Here is a 22,991-nt window from a genome sequence, read left to right on the forward strand (position 1 = left end):
CCCTTGGTGAGCCAGGGGAGCTTCCAGGCACTCTTGCTCCCCTTGCTTCTTGTTGGGATGGACTCCTCTTGAGCCCTGCGTATCGTTTCCTTAAGGAACAACCACTTGTCCTGGACACTGAGTTCCCCTGCCCTCAAGGACCCCAGTGCCTCTCCCACTAGTCTCCTCAACTTGCTGAAGTTGGCCCTCCTAAAGTCTAGGGCTACCATCTTGCTGCAGGCCCTTGACACCCTGTGCTGGATGGTGAATTCCAGCAAGTGATGATCGGTATCACCCAGGTGGTCAAGAAGGCCCCTTACCAGGTCATCGCCTGTGGCCAGGACCAGGTCCAACAGGGTGTTTCCTCTGGTGGGACCATGCACCTTCTGGATTAAGTGGAAGTCCTGTATCTCAGCCAGGAACCTCCTGGAATGGTCCGTCCTGGCTGACTGACTACGTGCGCTTGCAACAGCTCAAATAGAAACAGTGCAAATTTAAGCCGGGGCTTTTTGCCTCAGCGCACGTGCTCAGACATGCACTTTATTGTGGAGCAAATTGTGCCACTTGGGGTTAATAACCCTGCCTGGCTCCTCCTGGATCTGCAGCCAGGGGGAGCTAGAGCCCAGAGCCAGCAACGTGCTGTCCCCAGCAGTATAAAAAGTTGCCCTGTCCTGGCCCCAGCAGTACAAAAACATGCCCTGGCCAGCACCTCATGTTTACTTGACCTCAGGAGCTTCTTGGGCCCAGGCATTTAGTATTTGGGGACACGAGCCCCTCGTATCAGCTAGACTGCTGAAGCAGCATCCCAAATTCACTTTTTAAAATACTCCAAAATCCACTTTCTTGCACAATTAGAATAAAAGAGAGAGAGAAAGGGATTGATCAGATGGTCAATGTTTTATTGTTATATTTACAATGTTAAAGAAATTTGGAAGCCTATCAGTGTCTCTAACATCATAATAAAATAAATCCTAAAAATCTATATGTTTTAATATTTGCTTTGGCTTTCCTTATCACATGGTGGATGTGTGATGGGGGGATGTGGGGTTTGCAGGAGGGAGTAGGAAGGGGGTAGGTGTGGGTGGGTGTGGAGGGATATGGGGGGATGTGAATCACTGTGTGTGTAGGTGTGAGGGAACTGTGGGTGTGGGGGCTGCTTACGAGGGGTGGGTCCCCTGTATGAATGCCGCATGCCCCTGTTGGATGGAAGGGCATGGTGGCGCTGGCAGTGGTGGAAGTGTGTTGGCAGTAGTAAGTGGGGAGCTTCCGCATATGATGCCAGCACTGTCGGCAGAGTGGGGAAGGGTGGTGAGCTGCGAACACCCACAGACACCACCAGCAGTGACAGTGGTGGCCAGCAGTGATTGCTGACTGCCCGTAGACACCACTGGTGGTGGCGGGGTGGAAAGCAGTAATCACCTATAGGCACCACCAACAGTGTCAGTGGCACCTTTTTTGAGGGGGTGCACTGCCATGCTCAGGGAGTGCACATGCACCCCTTACGCATTACCAATGGTCTCCTTCCCCCCACAGGGCAGAGACCCTCCCACCACAGCACACGGACTACCCTGCCTGCAGAGTCCCAGGCCCCCCCAGGGGCGACAGCTCCCCCTCCTCCCCCACTGGTCTCCAGCCCCCTGCTCATTCCCCTGCTCTTCTTCAGCACCTGGAGGCTGGAGATGAGCAGGAGTACAAGCAGGAGTCTGGAGAGAATAGCAGAATGAACAGGAGACTCACACATTGGTTCCCCCAGCTTCCCATTTATTCCCCTGCTCCCCATTCATTCCCCCATCCACTATTCATTCCTCCTGCCCCCTGTTTGTTCCCCTGTTCATTCTCCCTGGTCCCCATTTATTCCCCTGCTCCCCACTCATTCCCCTGCCCCCATTCATTCCTCCCACACTCTGTCCATTCCCCCAGCTCCCTGCTTGCTCTTCCAGCCTCCCACCCACACACAGTAGCAGAGAATGAGCAGGAGGCTGAAGAGAGCAGGAGAAGTCTCCAGCTTATCTCCAGGGGCTTGTCTCCAGCCTCCTGATCATCTCCAACTCACTGGTCCTTCCCCTGCTTGTCTCCAGCCTCAGGAAGGAGAAGGAGGCTGGAGACAGCCCCTGGAGACATTCCCCTACTGTCTCCAGCCCCCTGTTCCTTTCTCTGCTCTCTCAAGGCTAGAGACAAGCAGGGGAAAGAACAGGGGGCTGAAGACAGCCCTGGAGGCATTCTCCTGCTGTCCCTTGCTCTCCAGAGACTGGAGACAAGCAGAGGAAGGAGCAGGTGGCTGGAGAAAACCACGGACAAGTTTACAGCATGGGGAACATTTTTTCATTCCTGCACGTGCCTCTTGCAAAGTCCTGCACTTAGAACAGAACAGTCCCACACATCGGTACAGGCTGGGGGTTGACTGGCTAAGCAGCAGCCCTGCAGAAAAGGACCTGGGAGTTACAGTGGACAATAAGCTGAATATGAGCCAGCAGTATACCCTTGTTGCCAAGAATACTAATGGCATACTGGGCTGCATTGGTAGGTGTGCTGTCAGCAGATAGAGGGAAGTGATTATTCCCCTCTATTCAGCACTGGTGAGGCCACATCTGGAGTACTGTGTTCAGTTTTGGGACCCCCACTACAGAATGGATGTGCACAAATTGTAGAGAGTCCAGAAGAAGGCAATGAAAATGGCTTGGGGGCTGAGGCACATGACTTACATGTAGAGGCAGAGGGAACTGGGTTTATTTATTTTGGAGAACAGAAGATTCAGAGAGGATTTAATAGTAGCCTTCAACTACCTGAAGAGTGGTACCAAAGAGGATGGAACTACACTGTTCTCAGCAATGGTCTCAAGTTGCAGCAAGGGAAGTTTAGGTTGGATATTAGGAAAAGCTTTCTCACTATGAGGGTAATAAAACACTGGAGCAGGTTACCCAGCAAGGTTGTGGAATCTCCATCTTTGGAGGTTCTTAACACCCAGGTAGACAAACACTTGGCTGAGATGATCTAGTTGTGGATGGTCCTGCTTTGAGCAGGTGCTTGGACTAGACAACCTCCTGAGGTCCTAATTTTATATGATTCTATGATTCTATAAATCACCCTGACCTGGCTGCTGAATAGACAAAAATAAGGGCCTGCCACCATTTCATAATGTCTGCACAGGAAGCATGCAAATGTAAAACAGACTTACAGTGGTACCTCAAGGATCCATGCTTGCCAAGTGCCTCCTACCATGATGTAGCAATATTGTCAGAAGTGTAAAGGGAAATGAAAATTTATTTGCAAGTCCCAAGAATCTGTGCACTCGGGAAATTGTTGTTCTCTTGTAAGCAATTTGCCACTAATTATTGATTTTATGTTTTAGTTAAACTAGTTAGTCACCTATAGAGCAGTGTGATTTTTCAATCAAGCTGTTGACCTGGTCTGTAGGTTTTGGGGACTTTTCACTATAGGCGCTTTCAGTGTGCAGAACTATGGTGTCCCAGTCCATGAGTGTAGCCTCGAGTACTATTGTAGTAGTAAAGTGAGAGAATAGATGCAGACACAGAGTGTGCTTGGGCTGAAGAAGACTCCATTCTGTTATTCTAGGTGGCTCCAGAGAAGCTACTGGTAGGTTCTTCCTCTTCCTTCAGCAATGTGCACAGCTTGTAAAGGACTATGACATTGCTGAGTGAAAAGTGCTGCATAAATTAAAGTTGTAATTATTACATCCACATGAATAAGGGCTGGACTCGATGATCTCCTGAGGTCCCTTCCAGCCCTGATGTCTATGATGTCTATGAAATGAAACAAAGTAGCAACTGGGGTTTGTTTTCTTTGTTTGTTTGTTTGTTTGTGGTGAAGGGTTTTATAAGGTACATTGTTTTCTGCTGTAGAAAAATACCGATGCTCAGACACCTTGGAAATCAGGTTAATTTTAGTAATTTTAAGCCAAATACAGATTTAGATGCCCAAATTTGGGTACCTAAATTTATAAGTCATACCTGATTTATACTCTTTTTATCTTCCTCTCTATAAAGTATGTCAGCACTATTTTCTAATCTGCTTTGGGTATGTTAGAGGTACATTTCCTATTAGTGTTTTTTTTTCCTTTCTTTTTTCCCTTCAGAAGCTGCATTGCATCATTGACATCTTCTAATTTTATAAAGTGCCTATAGGTCAGGGATCTGGCATGTGTCATTTCATTTCTGAGCGGACCTTTCCAGTAAATGTAGTTTTCAGTTTACACTTAACAATACATGTCAAGATGACTCAAAAACTTCATGGTAAATTGCAAGTGAACTTTAAAAATTTAATTTGGCAAAGACAGTATGTTCAGAAATGTAGTATTATCATCTGTAGCTGTCTGAATAAGTGATCAGAAATTCTTCAGTAATGAAAGGTCAAGGAATATTAAATATCTTGAGATGTCATTAATCTGCTTTCTGTATGGAACCAAAGCATGGTTAGCAGCTTCTGCACATGATCTAAAATGTGGATAATACAAAAAATGTGTTTTATCATATGAAAAAAATGTAGTAATTATTGTGCAAGTCTGGGTGTGAGAAGATCTGGGTTCCAGTCATGACTCTGCCAGTAACTTCCTATGTGACTCTGCAAGTCCTTTAATCTCTCTGTGCTTTACTTTCCCTAGCTCTAAAATTATATTAGTAAGGATCATCCCACATCTAAACTTCTTAAGAAGAACTTAATTCATTGTGTGCACCTGATATATTTCTGTTCATAATGCTGCTGCAGAAAAAGAAAAACCTTTAGGGAGAGGGAAGGGGAGCACCTTCCAACAGCATGACAGAAAGGGAAAGCATTTTAATAAATAGGGCTGGCTGAAAAAAAAGAATTATGTTTTCCATAAAACAGAAGTTTTTGTGCTGCTAAAGGATAAACAACCTTTCCATACTTTTAAAGGAAAAAATGAATGAGAGCCCTTCTCGCTCCTGTTCTGAGAGAACAAAGCTTTGGGGTGGTTAGAGGAATCACTTTGCTCCACCCAACACATAACAAACTATAATATAGATCCCTCACACCCCAGGAGTGCCCTGACCGGTATGTCTCCACAAAATTTTTGGTTTGGCAAATTAGATTTTTCCAGTGAGGAAAAAGCAATCTGCTAAAAATCCCCAGCCAGCTTACCTAATAATTCTGCATGTTAAGGGAAAGCAACATTTTGTTTAAAACCATCTTCCTTTGCTTTGTATGTGCCATGCCTGGAAAAGAGGCAGTAAAGCCACTCTCATAATACCCCTCCAACCACCGTTATCAAACACACTAAGCTGTGATTCTCAGTAGGGTGCCATATGACACTGGGGTCCTATGAGATTCTTTTAAGGGTGTTTCATGGTGTGAGCAACTGTTAAGTGTGCAAACACCTACATGTGATTCATATGACTCACAAGATAAACCCAAAGGCCGGAGCATGGCCATGCGGTATGTGATGCCGCAAACGTGTCTGCAGCGCTACATACCACACATTTAGATGTTCTCTGCACTGCTGCAAAGGCATGCCACCTGTACATGCACTGCAATGCTTTTTTTCCCCCCACAGATTTTTCTGACCCCTGGGTTCAGGGGTCAAAAAAAACTAGCCAAAAAAAAAAAAAAGCAGCACAGTACATGCACAGGCAGTATGTGCTGCTCAAAAGCAGAGCCAAGCCACCCAGAGTCATACTCCAGCTGCTGGTCAGGCCCTGCACAGCAGAATCACTGCTGCTGCAACCCCTGGAGGCTCCTAGGTAAGGCAAGGTGTGCTGCTGCTATTTGTCTCTGGGGAACCAAACATCCACGCTCATCTGGATGCGCCCAGAGATTCCAAATAGGAAGCCACAGTGTCAAAAACTTTCTGATCTGTTGTGATCTTTCTGAGTACTTTGCACCAAGAGAACTGCTTTTCTGCAGTCAAAAAACTTTTCTGCAGGTTTCAAGAAAAGTGAAACCTAGCATTTTCTGAGTCCTTTGATGAGGAGGTCCTCTAATGAGGAGTGCCTTGAATCTAGAAATGGTTGAGAACCACTGCTCTAGAGAGAGACCTTGAGAACAGCAGCAGGGCTATCTGCCACAACAGCTCACTGCTTCAGTTCCAGGTATGGCACAGAGCAGGACTGGATAAGAGGTTCATGCTTCACACATGAAAACTGCAGATATAATATAAACATGCCCTTGCTGTTTTTTTATCTTGGTTTCCAAACATTGGGTTGTCTTACTGTATAATAAATCCTGTACTTTATATAACTTTTCTGGCGCTGTACATCTGCTTTCTACAAAAGATAGTTTATTTAAAGTACACACTGTGAGAGTCAGTTTGTTCAAAGTAAAATCAAGAAAAAACATAAGATACAGATTACAGTTTCTACCTTTATTTCACATTCCAAATTTTCCACAATGCTTACAAAATATTAATCTCAGTTATTGCTCATGCTGTTAGTCAAGCAGTTGACAACCATATTGGTTATGCACCAAAGAATTCATGTCCTAGTTTCTGTGATCCAGGGGATATAAAACAGTTTTTGTGGCCAGTGTGGATTTCTAAAGGAAAAAATACAGAACATTATAGCCTTTCCTCCTATATTACTTTCTAACTATAATTTAATACAAGAAATAATATATGGTTATATTGCAAATCTTGTATTTGTCTGTGACAAGTAAATTTTTTTTTTTTAATTATTTCAATGGAAAGGAGCAATCACTTTGAAATAACTTGGTTACATACTGTGGACCATATCCTCCTCTCACTTCTCATATGAATACTTTGCTGAAATCAATTACCAGCAGAACAGAAATAGACTTTATTGTATCATAGACATTACAACAGGTGGTATTACCTTTCAAAGGGACTTCAGACACTGTGCAGATGTATTTGGGGTGCAGTGAAGCCTACCAGAAACATTTTAAAAAATGAAATGTCTAATACAATAGCAGAAGCCTTCTTCTGACTGAAGTCAGAACCATTAGTGGCCCTTAGTTTATTAGAATCCATGCTTTCTGAAGCAAAATGCTGGATACAAACTTTATGAATGATATGTATTTCTAGCAATCAGATTTAATTTTATAAAGGAAAAAAGGTACACATTAAAAAAGGCAGACAGTATGCTGAATGCAAAATATTTTTCCTTTAAAAAAGTTGGGCAGGTTGTTTAGAACTAGTAGTGATATTTGCAAAGAGAAAACAGTAGGCTTGGAAACTAAAGTGCAAAGATCAGTACTGGTGACTCAGGGCCCACTCATGAGAGATGTTAAGCATCGCAAAGTGATGTGCTCTCAACACCCACAGAAAGCGTAGGAATCTTGAATGATAAGCATCTTGCCTGCTCCTGAGAATTGCTGAGTGCCTGTTGTTCCCATTGACTACAGCTGCAGTTGCTGGTTCTCATTAAGGAACTGTAACTAATAACTCAAACCCATTGTAACTAATAACTCTTTTCCCAATTCTCCACAGGAGCTAAAGTTATTAATATTCCAGGAATGAGCAGTGTTGTTCTTGCTGTTGGCACCCTTTATGTTGAAACTCCCTTCCCGGCATTCAAACATAAAACTGTTCACTATGGGATTATCCAGCCCTCATTGCAGTTATTAGGACCTAGATCAAGTTGAATGAGTTTGTGCTTTCTCCATTGCTCCAAAACCTGGAATTCTCCCATGTCAGTGGAATCTGCCACTTCTATGCCCATGGGAAACCTGTTGTAATTGCTCTACCTTCCTGAAAGTCAAAGTCTGCATTAATCTATTCTAAATACCCCATTCATATCTTTACATACTAAAGCAGTTGTATAAGTAAATACAGAAATGTTGAAATCTGAGTCTTGAGAGTTTTACCGTTGACATTAACAGAGCCAGAATTTTACCCTTGTTGTCTAAGCCATTTCCCTTCAGCAAAATACAGTGTTTCACTGAGTAGCATTCCAGGAAGGATGAAACATTTGTGCAGCATGAGAAATACAATTTAAAGAACGGAAATGAGTATTCCCATAGCAAATCAGGAAGCTTAATTAAAAATAGTTGCCATTCATGCTGTTTATCTTGCTGACCAAGTCTGAGAGAGAAATGTCAAGGGTTCTGCTCTTTGTTGCCTTATACGGTAATAAAATGTAACTACCCATTCTGCTGATTACAGAATAAAGTGTCTATATAGTGTTTATTTTTCATTAATTAATTTGTCATTGATTTTTTACTTGGTTAGAGATATTTCTTTTTCACAGTTTTTTTAATGCTTTACCTTTTTTGGCCACAATTCATATGAAGGATTGCAACCTATGCCCCATAGGACACATCCAGCCTGTGGAACCTTTGGATTTGGCACATGGAGTCATGTTTTCAGCAGTTTTTGGAGGCAGAGCACTCTGCCCACAGTGCATCATGGCTGGGTACCATGATGCACTCCCTTCACTGGTAGGGAGCTCTTTTTGTGCTGCAATACAACTAGCTGGCATGGAAAACCAGTGGATCCTCATGTTCATCCACGTCAGGGCCAAGCTGGTTCATTCCAACTCCCTGTTGGAAAATGTTTATGATTCCTCTTTTGGAGAATTCTGTGTAAGCAAGAATTGTTTGGTGTAACTTGGAGCCCAATATGAATATTAAAATGGTACCTGCATTACCCATTAAAAAACTGGAACTCTCAAATGACTTTAAACCATGTTTCTGCTCAGAGGTTCCTGGGAATGTTTACCGTTGACATTAACAGAGCCAGAATTTTACCCTTGTTGGAGGGTAAAAGGGATGTAAGGGATAAAGCGCTTTGTGTAAGGGATAAAACAAAGTAACTACTGAGGCTCTATACAGACATTCAAAAGGCCCAAGGCAGAATCAATCTAAATTACATGGTTTTCTATAAGTGGCGTAGTTTAGATTGGTAGCAAGCAGAATACACATTCAGCCTTTGGTGGTGGGGCTGGGGGGAGGGAAGCAAATCTCAGACAGGTTCCACTATGTTTAAATCAGTCCATGTGTGCCAAACTTCTGTTCAGTTATGGGTATAGATTGGTTTCTGATCACTTATACTGGTGGATCACTCTGATCACTCTGTACCTGGCCTAAGAATCTAAAACTCATAAACAAAATGTTTAAAAACAGCACTCCCAAAACAACCCAAACACAAAGAGTGAACTTGGAAGGAAATTAATGAATGGGTAGCAACAAAGTACTTTTAACCTGGCTCGTTTCTTCAATTAGTCACCAGTTTCTTAAACTATAGAAGATTTTCCCTCTACATTAGAAGCCCTACAGCCATTACTAATTCAAAGGATAATACAAATACACATCTACACTGCAGAGCAGTAACTTAGAGAAAAAGGTTTATTGAGGCAACAGAATACTGCATCTTGTTTAATGAATCAGTGTCACCTGCATCTCAGCAATGTATGTCCCTTTTGCAGCACACTACAACAACAGGAAGGGTTCACAGAGATCATTTGAGTGCACAGAAAATCTGTCTTGGGTTGTGGAGGTTCTTTCTAAGATATGTATGCATACCCATATCTAAAACAAAAGTCCAATTCAAGAGTCTGGAAAAGCTTTTATGATGGTCTCATAGGCAGGAGGAGGGGTTTGTGTTGAATGGCAGGTGCGGAGACTGTTGCTAGACCAGTGGAATTCAGGTCGACTTAAGCTGTTGGTGGTGCTTCCCGCAACTGTAGTGGTGGTGCTAGTGGGAGTCAGAGTAATCAGCTGACTGTTAGTTTCCACAGGAAGTGGAGGACATTGCAAAAAGGGATGGAAAGTGGAGGCTCGAAAACTTGATTTTCTTGGGAAGGAGTTGGCTTGCTCCTGAGAGGCTTGCCGTTGGAAGGTGAGACTGGCCAGGCTGAGGTTGCTGCGACGTTCACAGCTGCTGTTGCGGTAGAATCCAGGCCTGTTGGCAGCTGGACCATGAGAAGGAGGTCTGGAACGGCGGGTAGAGGTTGAGGGGCTCCACTGTGAAATGTGGGCACTGGCTCTGCGACGGGACAAGCAAGTAAACAAAGCCCAGATTATCCCTCCAATCACGAGTCCAATTGCCATGGAAACTGAGAAGGATATTATTATCTTGTCTAAACATAGAAAATAAATAACAAAGTTATTTTAATTATCTTACAGACTATGCCCTCCATAATATTAATTTGCTATTACATTTGTGCAACATACTGCAAGTCCCTCCTGAACAATAATGAGTTAACTGTTTCATTCATTACAAAGCATGTGAAATACATAATTATACTATAGCAGAAACAGGACTTACGCTGATCTTACTTATGCTGATTTTCACTGGTATCACTCAAATGTGAATAACTTGTGTCTAGTACTGGTGTGGGTGAAATAATGGGAGCTGAAAGTACTCATCATCTGGTGGGATGTTATCAATATTTATTACAATCAGAGTTAGGTCAAACATTAAAAACTGTGCTGTAAAATCACTAAGACAATTTTTTGTCACAGAGGGCCATTGGGAATGACAAAGCCTTCAATACCTTCCCTTCCCCAGTTTGAAAGTCAAGTTTTCATTAGAAAAGGAGTAAATTTCTAACTCTGTAACACCTGTCTTTACTCTAATAAAATGCATTTAGTGGAACTGACAAGAAAAAAGGACCCCAAGTAGGATAATTCTCTTCTCCACATGAAAGGCTGTGGTGGAGAATGAGGATTGATTTTTTTTTCATTCCCCCTCTCCTTGACGCACACACACACACACACACACACACACACACACACACTTCCCACTCAATGTTATGAGAGAGCAAGCCACTTCAACAAATCTTTCAACTATTTGTAAAGCTAAATGCAATCAAATCCCTTATTGACATTCTAGAATATTAGATGATAAGTACAGATTTACATTCTCTTCATATGCCTTGGACATTTCCAGATGCTGTTTTGGACAAACAATACCATAAATCTCATATGTGAGGCTACTTGCATTAAATACTCAATGCAGTTTCAAAGCTTTCTTGAACAAAGATAAATTGGATAGATTCTAAATAAGTGACTAGAATGTTGGATTCTTATGTAACCTGAATCCTAGCTATGCACTTCTTAGAGTTTTTCCCCTTGAATACTACTTGCCTGTTCTGCAATTTTGATTGTAGACATACAGTTGATATCAATAGTTAAAGGCAACTTCCAAATGAGCTCCTATTAATCATGCCCTTTTCAGAATAATTTCACTGGGGCACTATGCCTGACAAGACTCCTTGTATGCACTGGGAGGGGCAATTTGTGATATCACCTTACAAGAGTTTAGCACACTCATCTTCCTGCCATCCTTCCAAATAGCTCTGCTAATCAGTACGTATGAAGGGCACTCCTCAGGTTCTGCCTGCCCAATGCACTCTATACGCTTCCTTAGGCAACAGGATTTGCCTGTATGGCCTCAGAATGAGCCTAAGAGTGCCACTAAGAAAAAAGCTGTACCTACTTGCTCCTGCTCTGCAGTTACCCAAGCCTGCAAATCTGGCATTAGATGCCTTAAGATCAAGCCTTAACAGTTAACAATGCCCTAGAACAAGAGTCAACAACCCCCAGCCCACATGCCAGAGCCCGGTATGAAAGGCCGTTTTGCTTAGCACACCACAGCCAGCCCAGGCTCTGTGCAACTGCTGCCAGCCATGGAGCCCAGGCTGTGCACAGCAGGCAGCCGGGAGGCTGCAAGACCTGCTGCAGACAGGTAGGAAACTTCAAACAGCTGCACCAGCCCTGGCACACATGCCTCAGAGTGAATGGCAGGGAAGGGGCCGGTGCAGTGCAACCCTGGTTCCTTCCCTGCCATCCATCCATAGGCACACATGCATCCACTGCCAGCAACAGGGATCAGGCCCCTGGCATGCCAGTTTGAGGCATGGGTAAAAGTTGGAGGGTTTTTGGCAAATGTCGTTTTTGGCCAAATGTTGCCAGCCCCTAGCCTAAAACATACATCTCAGGACCCAGCCTTTCAATCTCAGTGAGTACTCAGGTTTGCCCTCGTGCTACCTATATTGCCTAATTTGTGAGTTAGAGTGCATGCAAGTCAGTAGGCTTAATTTATCACCACTGCTCCTGGACTTGCTGTGTAGGCTATACAGGCACCATTTTAAACTGAAATCTGGGTAGCCTTTACTCCTTCACACTCCCCTGCACAACCATGGAAGGGCTAGGTACAATCTAGACTACATGCATTGAATTCTGGTCACCTAAATCAGAATACTGATTATGTGATTGCACTTTGTGGCTCTTTATAAATCCAACTTCCATCTTAGAGGTTTTACGGGGAAACTCATCACTGTAGTATCTGAACTCCTTCCCTATCGCTCAGTGGAGGGGAAGGCAGGACTGTTTGCTAAGGATTTCATCCACCCTGTGTATAAGTGAAGTCCAACCAGACTGTCGACATGCACAGGGAGGATTTAGCCAAGAATCCCTTTTATCCCTATATCTCCACCACTTGCACGTTTAACTAAGCATTTCACACTGTTAAAAACATGAAAGGCAATTGACATAATATTGAATGCACCACTTGAGCACTTTCTTTAGCTGCTTCCCCGTGCAGCAGATACAACTGAAACAATTACCTGCTATTGTGTAACTTCTTTGCCCCTTTTTGCTCTATACTCAAATTAATAAATAGAGAACCAAATTTCTACACGGGATACCACTCCTGAGGTCACCCAGACTACTTCAGTGTCCATAGAGCATCATATTTACTCTTGGTTTATTTACTCATTCTCTTTCTATTTCAGTAATGAAAAATGAACACACCAGTTCAAATCCCTCCAATCTTTTTTCATGCAAAGGTTTCATCTACTTCAGTGGAAAATGTGGGTTCACTCTAAAAACATGAAATTTACCTTCTTAAGGCTTTAACCAGGGCAAATGAAGTGCCTTGTTCTCATGCTGGTCCTCAGTGCAGAATGAATCTCACCCAAAGCTAGTACATTCTAACCACATCTATTGAATTTTAAATCTGTCTCCATTGATTTTTTCAATAGAGTATTCAATCACCCAAGCCTAAGGGACATTGGAGAAAGTTTTACATCACTTGGTTCAGATACCCAAGTGTGACAGAGCAGAAATGGCCACATCTGGTGTTTGGGGGCAAAGGTAGCTTTCTATAGTATTTTGACCTTCCAATGTTGGGCAATACTAAGGTAGGACTAGCCTCTCAGGGCAGCAAGAGCAGACACAAATGGTAATTTGCATTGGCATATTGTGCTCCCAGTCAGGTTTGCCAGCATTTATCATATCTTGGTCCTGTCCTACCATGACACTGAATGGCCTATGACATCTTTCTCTGGAATATCCCAAGCACAAATAGAAGCCAAGGATCTATCTGTCCAGAGGGCTCAATTGTGTGTTACAGGCTTTGGCCTGTACTAGAGAGGGCACAGCTACAATCGAGAGAAGCCCTGTGTCATGGAGAATTCCTCTTTGAGCTCCTTGTTGCACAAGGGATAAAGCCACTAATGTACCACTTGGAGTGTGAGGGAGCAATATAATCCTTCTGTCTTCTCTTCTATGTACCTTATATTTCAGGAGGCTGTAAATAGAGGACCCCAGAGCAGGTATATCAAATCTTGAGAATAAAAGAGTGAGAGGACTGAAGGCCCCTTCCCTATCTCTGGAACAACTGGTTTTTTAAATTATGCTGCTTACTAAAGTAAGATCCAGTCCTGCAAACATCAGGTGCAGTGCTTACTTCTGTGAGGGTCTCATTTTTTTCTGTATATGCTCCTATTCTACTAGCAAGCATGGGACCCCTGTCAACATATTATCTAGTAACTGTATCAAAGCAAGGGAGTGGGTGGAGTGTGCTAACCATTTTCAAACTTTGTTGCTTAAGGGCAAAATTATCTCTAAGAAATCTCTGAGAACCATTAACTCAGCTCATGTAAAGGCCAAAGCAGAATTCCTTTTCCTGTGCTTAGGCAATTGTAATGGCTGATCCTAGAAAGAAACACTGATCTACCAAAGAACAAAGTGTGGGTCGGCATATGGCTTCCGCTACAGACAAATGCACACATGCAGACACTAGTTAGCTGAATGGCCAACTGCAGGAGAGAAAGGACAATGCATTTCAAAAAGGTGTAGTGGCAAGAATGGTAACCTGCATAGCTGTTAGAAGGATGGAGGGATAAGTACTGATTCCAGAGGAGGAGAATGTGAGGGAAGCGTCAGATAGTCAATTTGTGGCCAAATGGCTAAACAATTAGCTGCATATTTGTATACAGTGGGGCCAACTACATGTTAAATTAATTTGAAGTAATAAATTCCAGTGCACTTCGCGCGGGAGTTTATTATTCCCAGGTGCTGTGTTTACATATTCTCCTGGGACCACAGCACATTGAACTGAGTCAGGAAGGGGGCCAGGGGTGCAGCATGCTAGCCTGGGGCTGCTCCAGCCCAGCTGAATATGCTGTGGAGGGGCTGGTTGGGGCACAAGGGTGTTTCACTGTGTGGGCAGGCAGCCCACACATGAAGTGCTCTTGTGCCCCAGACAGCCCCATCAGCATCTACATTTGAGTTTCTGGGCAGTAAAGAACTCTGCCACAGGACAGTATTTATATTTACAAGTACTATTCTACCAGGAGTTAGTTTACTGAAGCCTAATGGGGCCCCACATGTAGATGCGGAGACTTTATTACAGGTCTAATTAGGCAGCTCCACCGTAAATGTCTCAAGTAGATTTTTCATAGATTTCATAGACATTAGGGCTGGAAGGGACCTCGGGAGATCGTTGAGTCCAGCCCCCTGCCCAAAGGGCAAGAAGTCAGCTGGGGTCATAGGATCCCAGCAAGATAAGCATCACATCCGCCCCAGGATGCACCCAGTAACATTAATAACCATCCAAGATAGGGTTAGAAATGCAGAGTTCTTTCACAGCACCTGGTACATGACATATCCTTGAGTGTTAGACAGCTCCATAAAATAGAATCTGCCTGAAGGGCCTCATTAAAGCCTATTTACTCCTGATGGACATACTAATCTACCTATGCTGAACATCAGTATCTCTTATGGTTATTCAATTAAAAGAAGGAATACTTAAGCAAACTTATCTTAATGTTAGCTCAAGAATCAGACAGGAGAGCCCTTGCTCTGAATGCAAGCACATAGCCTGCCACAGAGAGTTTTTCATATTAATACAAGCCTTCTATTCTCTGAAGCAACAAAGTGATTTTCCCCACTCTCCTAAAATCTGACAGCAGCTGCATTTCAAGTAAACACAAAACTAAGCACTATATGCCAGGCAAGCAAACTTTATTTTATGTGAGCTGCAGGAGATACATGAGCTGCAGGAGCTATAGAGCACGTCACATGCAAGCTGCTTCATTCATTTGTCCTGAAAAGGAGAATGTATCAGGAAGAGTGTATTGCATGATGGAGAAGGATTATCTTTGTCCCTTACCCTTTCACTTCCCTTTTGGTCTTGTTCCTGCACACATTTTTTACTTCATGCAATGGGTCAGCACATGCTAAGGAGATAAATCTGACCAAAGCACATGATTTTGCAGTCATTTCCCCCATTCTCCAATCCACAAATTGCACAGTGTTTTAAGGATGTGAAAAGTGTTTGATCAGATACTTTCACAAGTATTCAGAAATCTGGATGACAGGCCAGTCAAACAGTCCTCCTCATTACACGTCTTTTCCAAAAATACACATATGAATGCTAGGTGAAATAAACTGCAATATGGAAATCCATATGTGAGCAGGTGATTGAAATTTAGCATAGAACACTAAGCAGTGAGCCAAACATGAATTCCATCTATACCTAAACCACAAACTTAAATAGACTACAAAAACAGCCTAGCTAGGTTAGACTAGCCTGCAAAGATTGAATCAATTCAGGCTTTTTGAATGTCTGTCCTAGCCTTTATGCTGAGAAGAGCTTTGAACCCAGGTCTTTCACTTCCTAAGTGAGTGCAAGAGCTAACTTTTAAAAGAAAAGCATGAACTTGCACACCTAAAAGTATACCAGAGGTACCTAAGTCTATGTGTGGGTTTCAGGCTGAAAATCACAGTCACACAGATGTCCAAGTCTGAGCATTGTTTGTTGGTAGGCTGATCCACGCTCCGCTTGCTAGGCACTGTGAATCCCATTACGAAGCACCTAACTAGTCATCTATGAAGGCATCTCTTTTAAAGTAATGGGAAGTTGTGTACATAACATGGGATTTCACTCCCAGAGCCAGGCAACTTACTTTTACATCTGGGAATGCTCAGAATTGTAACATCTAAGTCCCTTTGTCCTTTATATATACGTCAAGTGTGGTTCATATCTGTCTGTCACCCCAAGTTCATAACATAGTCAATCTCAGGAAAACAAGGAGCTACCAAGTGTTCAACAAACTAAATATGTCTTTCTAGTATTGCAGAATTAATGAGTAAAAATCTGCTTGAGTTTGATGTTTCATACCAAGAAAGTTGAGCTCAAACTGGAAGCTTGGCTTGATAAGCCAAGCCAACTTACATGCCATACACACTGTTGTTGTGTATAGTTTGTAGAAACAATATCCCTACAGCTGACAAGTGTGAAAATTATTGTCTTATCTTCCCTGATCTTTATCACTAATTGCCAAGTCAAAACAACCTCTTATTAATTATTTGTAGTCAGTCCGTGATTCAGTAGGGTGGGTGAATCAGTGGGTTTGCAAAATGAACAAGCTGCAATATTTGTCATGGCACATGTTAAGAAAGGTCATAGGGTGGTTATGGTTAAAAGAACAGAAGTGATTGTCTGCAGCACTGATAATTGTCACATTCAGAAAACAAACGGGCTGCGGAGTGTCATGGAGCAGACAAAGATGGTCATGAGCTAAGTGGAGAGACGCCCACAGCTCTTCCACCTAAAGGACTCCTCGAAGCTCCTGGAAACAGGGTATTTTATTGCGTAACTACAGAATCCCAATCCAGGGCCATTAAGGTGGTAACAGCATGCTTGAAATCAGGAAGGCAGTTCTGTTAAAAAGAACAGAGAATTACTTCAACAAATGAGCCACCCAGCTAGTAACAAGACTGCCCTCTGCTGGAAATTTGTACTGAAATCTGGGCAGTCAGTAAAACAGCTCAGTCATGATAGCACAAGAAAAATCTCACAGCAACAATTCAAATAAATGGAAACAATGTAACCAGTGCTCTCTTTGCTAATTATCTGAAAACAGCGATTGTTTCAGATCCCCTTGGCGTATACCCATAGGACCTAGTGTCTCACTCAAACTTTGCAATTCTTTTGAACAGGGCCACAAGGCACCAGTGCAAAGAAACTTCAGAAAGGGCTGTTTACAAAAGCTTTTTGATCCTGTGAATGTTTGCACTGAACTCAGGCTGGGTCTCAGGATCTGAACTGTACATTTGTTTTGTGTCAACCAGCCTTTTTCTGTAATAATGCACTGAAAGGAATAGTAGGATATGTGCTCTGAAAATCATAAAACCTGGTCAGAAGTAATAATGTTCACTTATCTCTCTCTCATGGACCCAGAGGAACAGACTACCATCTTTAGCTTCCTTTGTGCAAAAATGAAGTGTATTTCATAGATTTCATAGATGTTACAGTCGGAAGGGACCACAGGAGGTCATTGAGTCCGACTTCCTGCCCTGGGCAGGAAAGAGTGCTGGGGTCAGATGACCCCAGCCAGGTGTTTGTCCAGTCTCATCTTAAATACCTCCAAGTCCACCTATGAGGACCTTCTACCATTTTTAATTTTCCCTGAGCCTGATAAAGAACATGTGAGCCTGAAAGCCTGCAGAAGAAGACTTTTTTTTTTTGCAATTTCTTAGTTGGTGTAATAAAAGGTATCATCTCTGAACCAAGAGGTCTAGAGTATTAGCACCACTTACCTCTGTTCAGCATTAAAATGGATGATAAAGACAAAGCAATGGTAATGACCAAAGGGAAAAAAATCTATGGTAAATGCATCATATTCCCCAATGTTAGCACAATCATATACAAACTAAGCACAGAAAAACTGACTCCTCAAAGAATGTTTTTTGGAAGCCAGGATAAAACCTTTGTTACTGCAGAGCTTTTGCATACCTTCCTAACAGCTACTGAGATGTAGATATATGGTTTTGATTCTGCTCTCTCACATAGCTTATAACCCTCTGGCAAAGCACTGGTATCAATTCTATAAAATCAGTTGGACTGAGTAGTACATATGCTGCAAGGACTTAAATGAATCAGTAAAAAAATCTGTGGATATGGTTGTTTTAGCGTAATACTGCATCCCTTCTGATTTTATTTAATAGTGTGATTAACATAAAGTCCAAAAATAAAGAAGGATATTTTAAAGGGGTTCACACAAGGTAGCCAGCAGTGCCTTATAATAAAGAAAATATACAATGATAGATCAAAAGTCTAGATTTTCAGGCTACTAAAAGTCTTGTAGAATAAATGAAAAAATTAAAACATCCTTAATATTACCACAGTTCTACAACTTGTGTTGTCTGTTGCTAAAGGAAATCCTGTTTCTACCTAAAAGTATGCAAGAAGTGTCTCAAAAACAGTCCCTCTCAACTTAGAAATCTATGACTTTTGAAGTATTGCCAAGAAAAAATTCAACCAATGGCTGCAACTTCTGCATTGTCAGTTAAAAAATATCCTACATATTCCCTTAATGAATTCACTTATGTTTTCCACTCCTAGCTCAGATTGTTCCTTTTCCCCTTATTCTTCAGGCTGTGTATCCTCCTCTTGTTTTTACTTGAAAATTGCCTCTGTTTTATCAGCCAGTAGATTTCAGTGATTACTGACTTCACAATGGCAACAGGAAAAGGAGCCCTATCTTAGTCTAGCCCAATCCATATACTGTATTACCAAAACTTTTGAGTTCCATCCAAGGATTTTAAATTTCTCTGCTACACTAGTTCTACCTAGTCCAGTAAGTAAAATAGACTAAAATCAACCTTCTTCTATGTGATGTGTATTTTTTTAGATTGTGACTGTAAATTCACATTTACACTAGTCTAGGCAGAAACCCGTTTTCTGTGATTAAATAATCTTGGAGATCTAGATTCTGTTTTCCATTCTGTTCAGCCTTTACATGTGACCTTGAGCAAAACACTTTACCTCCTTGTTTCAGGATTTTCCTCTCTAATTAATGAAACTAAGAATATGTGCTCCACTCTATGTTGTGAGGCTTAAATCATTAATAGATTTAAACTTCTATGAGACCATCAAATAAAAGATGCTGTTGTAACTTCAGAGAATTATTATCATTAGTGCCTGTATATAGCATAAAACAGTTTTTAAAGTATTAAAAACAATGGGAAACACCAATTAAATATTCAAATATGCTCAGAGTCCTTTGTTAACTTTTAAATAATTATGAAAATGTGAAGTGCTCAGTAGGATTCAAGAAAGCAACTTTAATTCTGCTTTCATATTGTGGTTACTTTCCATCTAGAGCATAAAAGCATCCTACCCCCCCCTCCCCTTTTCCATGTTATATTTATTATAGCATGGATTAAAGACTCTCTCATATAAATGAAGCAAAGGTAATCTAGTTTGCCCACATGTCTGGGTCAGAAATACCACAAACTAGCTTCCTGCCCCACAAGAGCAAACCACAAGTGTGCTCCACCTTTCTTTCTATGGAAGTCGATGCCAAATTTTATCTGGTAGATATTATTGTTTTCATTTGCTTTGCTGACACTGAAAATTATGTAGGAATTATTCATCAATAATGCCTTCTTTGTATACATACAGATATGCGCGCGCACACACACACACACACACACACACACACTCACACACACACAATCTGTTCCATGGATCTACACAGGTGATTATAGGGATATTATTTAATAAATTGATCTTGAGTTATAATTTTTCTGTTTTCAGCACATGGGAACAAAAAGAATGATTGGCCACTTCTAAAACCATACTTAATCATTTTTCAATCTCCATAGCTGGAACTTTATTTGTTATCATTTTCAAAAAAAGCCTCCTACCTGAAAGTTAGCTTTTGTATTTTGAAGATGTAAAGATTTTTGTTTGTTTCTTAAAAGTTATTAGGAATCTGTTAGAATATTTGTTGCAACCATTACTACATAAAGGCTACCATTTTCTCTATAATAAATAATTTGAATTAGGCATCTGTAGGAATTTCAAGTTCTTCTCAATGTAGGGAAAATGCAGCTGTAGAATACTGGGTCAGTGTTAACTCTTCTAAAAATGTTATCTAAGCTTCTTTTTCTTCATTTTCTCAGGTATAGGGCATAAGGTTCTATAAAACAGGGGCAGTAATATTTAAAGGAGATGCTCAGGTCAAATTCCTTAGTGTTTGGGCTCTTTGTTAAGTGCATTTTTGAGTGGTTTGAGGCATTTTGGTAGAAAGCGTTTTACAAATACAAAGTATTATTTTTCAAATTGATTTAAAATAAAAGCTATGGAGCAAGAGAAGCCAAAGAGTAGTTTTGGATTCATAATATATTGAATCATTCTGATCTGATTCTGAATGTTGCTATAGTCTTTCCAGACTTTCATATGAAAACCCTCTGAACCTAGAATTCATCTTCATGTAACTTATTCTATTGCGAGAAGAGAGAACAAAGGTCCTCCTCTTGTGCCGGCATAGACACACTCACACTTGCAGGGTGTTTGGACAAAAAAATAAGTTTGACCTCCTAAACTTATTGAATCCTTGGCTCAGAACCCTTTCCCAAATACTTAGAAGCTATGACTCTTTGGGGAGCTATGTGATGGGAGAACAAACAATAGCACTGACCCAATCAATTCAGTAATGGTTAACCTGCCAAAGAAGCATGCACACCCTTTATATCATTAAAGCAATATAAAAAGAAACTTTTTCTAAATCTTTCCCTCCTCCACTACTACTTATAATTAATGTTTTCCCTGTTGACAACTGTAAAGCATTGGGGAAACAGCAGTAAATAGAAGACAACAAACTCAGACCAAATATGACATGGCTACTTTTGCAGGATGATTTACACATATAGTCTATTCTTTTCAGGATGCCAATATGCCCAGATTTCATTGTCTACAACATTTTTTGGTCCTGGAAATCCCAAAAAGGCCACTGACACACTGGAAGAGAATGAATGATTACATAGTGACACCAACTGAGCTTGCATAGTAGCAGCTCAGGTAAATACATGCACCTATGAGGATTCACTGCAGCTTTAAACACCTAGAAATAGAGTAAGCTAAAACTCAGGATTGCAAAAAAGTAGTGTGTCTACCCACTTTTTGCCCCCAACCAAATCCAGATGCCCAGGTGTCCAAAAATCCCCCTATAGGATTCTGGACTCAAGGCACACAAACCTAAAGTCATTTACATCTCCCCATTAAATGAGGTGTTGCTGTCATCCCCCCACAGCAGTGTTATGTTTACCTCGAGGTTGCCAGAAAAGGGCAAAGTAAAACTAGGAGAATGTACCCATTTTCCCTCGGCAAGGACTAACTCCTGTGAGCATTGCATTTATTTTATTCGCTTGCTTTTCTGCATACCTGGATTAATTGCTAATTTATCTACATTCTGTTACGTGAATTATACCTAGCAATCCATTTGGCATTGTATCTGTCCATTATCTATGTCCTACCCATGTCAGCTGATAGTGAAATTAGTGTATTTTAAACCAGTATTGTGAGATCAGAAATAGACCCATCAAAAAAGGGTGTGTGACTACTTTGGCTGAAATTTTATATAAATCATACCAGTCTAGCATTTGATATACAATAATACTTCCAAAACGGGAGTTAGCCAGAAGAGAAAACACAATAACATAGCTGAAACACAACTGCTCCTCCCAGGGAAATGTGCCTGGTTTCAGACAGCTTGTTTAAATTTGACGTATGGTTCTACTCATGTTTACGAGTGAATTCAGAGGAAGTTCCAGTTTCCTGCAGTTGTTGGGTGGTCACCAACGTACATGACCTTGCAAAATTAACAAACACAATACAGGATTTGGTGCCAAGCTGCTTCAGGTACTCCATAGCAACACAGAAAGACAACAAAAGCCACCACCTCTAAAACATCCTGTATTAACACTGCCAAATACATAAGAAATCTGATTGACATATTGCTTAAAAATCACTCATTCTCAATTTGCTGAACACAGACATCTAATATTCTGGAAATGTAGTTAAGATAATGAGTAATTACTTCCTTTAGAATTACATCACAATGTAAATCCTGTCTTTTTCCTTTTTTGGTACGTGAATATTTCCAATATGTTTGAAGAATACCTCAAGTCTTATAAAGCAATGAGAGTTATCACTAACTTTTTCATTAACATGCAGCAATCATCAATGATAACAGCTTAATGCTGTCTTTCCATTTTCTAAATTTCCTTTCATTTACATCCATATTCTTACTGCAATTTCTAATAGTCTTAGAAATTAAAATTCCAGCTATACTCTCTGATAATATTGGCATTTCCCCATTTCCCTCAGTTTTAAATCAAGGGCCCCATTGTGTACTCCTCAGCTATATCCAAGGATCAGGATGTAGGTTTCTTACTTTTTTTTTCCATTATGTGTTAGCATTTAATCATATCACTTCTAACAAAAAAAGCAAGAGACTGTCATTAGATCCAAATAAACAATTTGTTTCAGAAGCCGTCTAGTAAATGTTATACCAAGACCACTGAGTGTGGGAATACGCATATCTCCATTAAATAAAGTTAGTTTTCATTACTTTTACTATTATAGTTATTCATATTAGAGAAGCAGAAGGAGAGCCTAACAAATTGTGCTGGTACTTTAAACACAGCCAACATTAAAGGTGGTCCCTATCCCAAAGAGGTGACTGTCCAAATGGAGTTTATAATCTTAGGAACCCCAACCTCAACATGCAAATACATTGGAACTATCTTTTAGTAGTATGAAAAACAATTACTCTTACTAATTAAATCTTTTGTTAAGTAAATAGGAAAAATTATATCACTACGGGACTCATGGCACCATGCAACTTTTCATTGAAGAAGTGGATGAAAGGTTTAGAAGTCCATTGTATTTAGTTTGATAAAGTGGAGGGGAAAATCGAGTTATCTCCTCCTGCTTCTTCGGTGTTGCTTTAATAGCATTATTAAAATACGTATATTGGTGTGAAATTTAGGTTTTATTTCTGGTC

At 41.2% G+C, this 22,991-nt stretch overlaps 1 protein-coding gene across 1 annotated transcript in view; it reads right to left on the reverse strand.

Annotated features, from left to right (window-relative positions):
* Positions 1–8,966: 8,966 nt before the first annotated feature.
* The window catches only part of MYCT1 (myc target 1), a 24,384-nt gene continuing 10,359 nt past the window's right edge, over positions 8,967–22,991 (reverse strand). The window contains exon 2 of the mRNA XM_019550063.1: positions 8,967–9,983. Coding sequence (XP_019405608.1) covers positions 9,451–9,983 — 533 coding nt within the window. The 3' untranslated portion in view covers positions 8,967–9,450. The remainder of the gene's footprint in view (positions 9,984–22,991) is intronic.

Source organism: Crocodylus porosus, unplaced genomic scaffold (assembly GCF_001723895.1).
Source record: "Crocodylus porosus isolate Cpor-Errol unplaced genomic scaffold, CroPor_comp1, whole genome shotgun sequence".
Taxonomy (NCBI): domain Eukaryota; kingdom Metazoa; phylum Chordata; order Crocodylia; family Crocodylidae; genus Crocodylus; species Crocodylus porosus.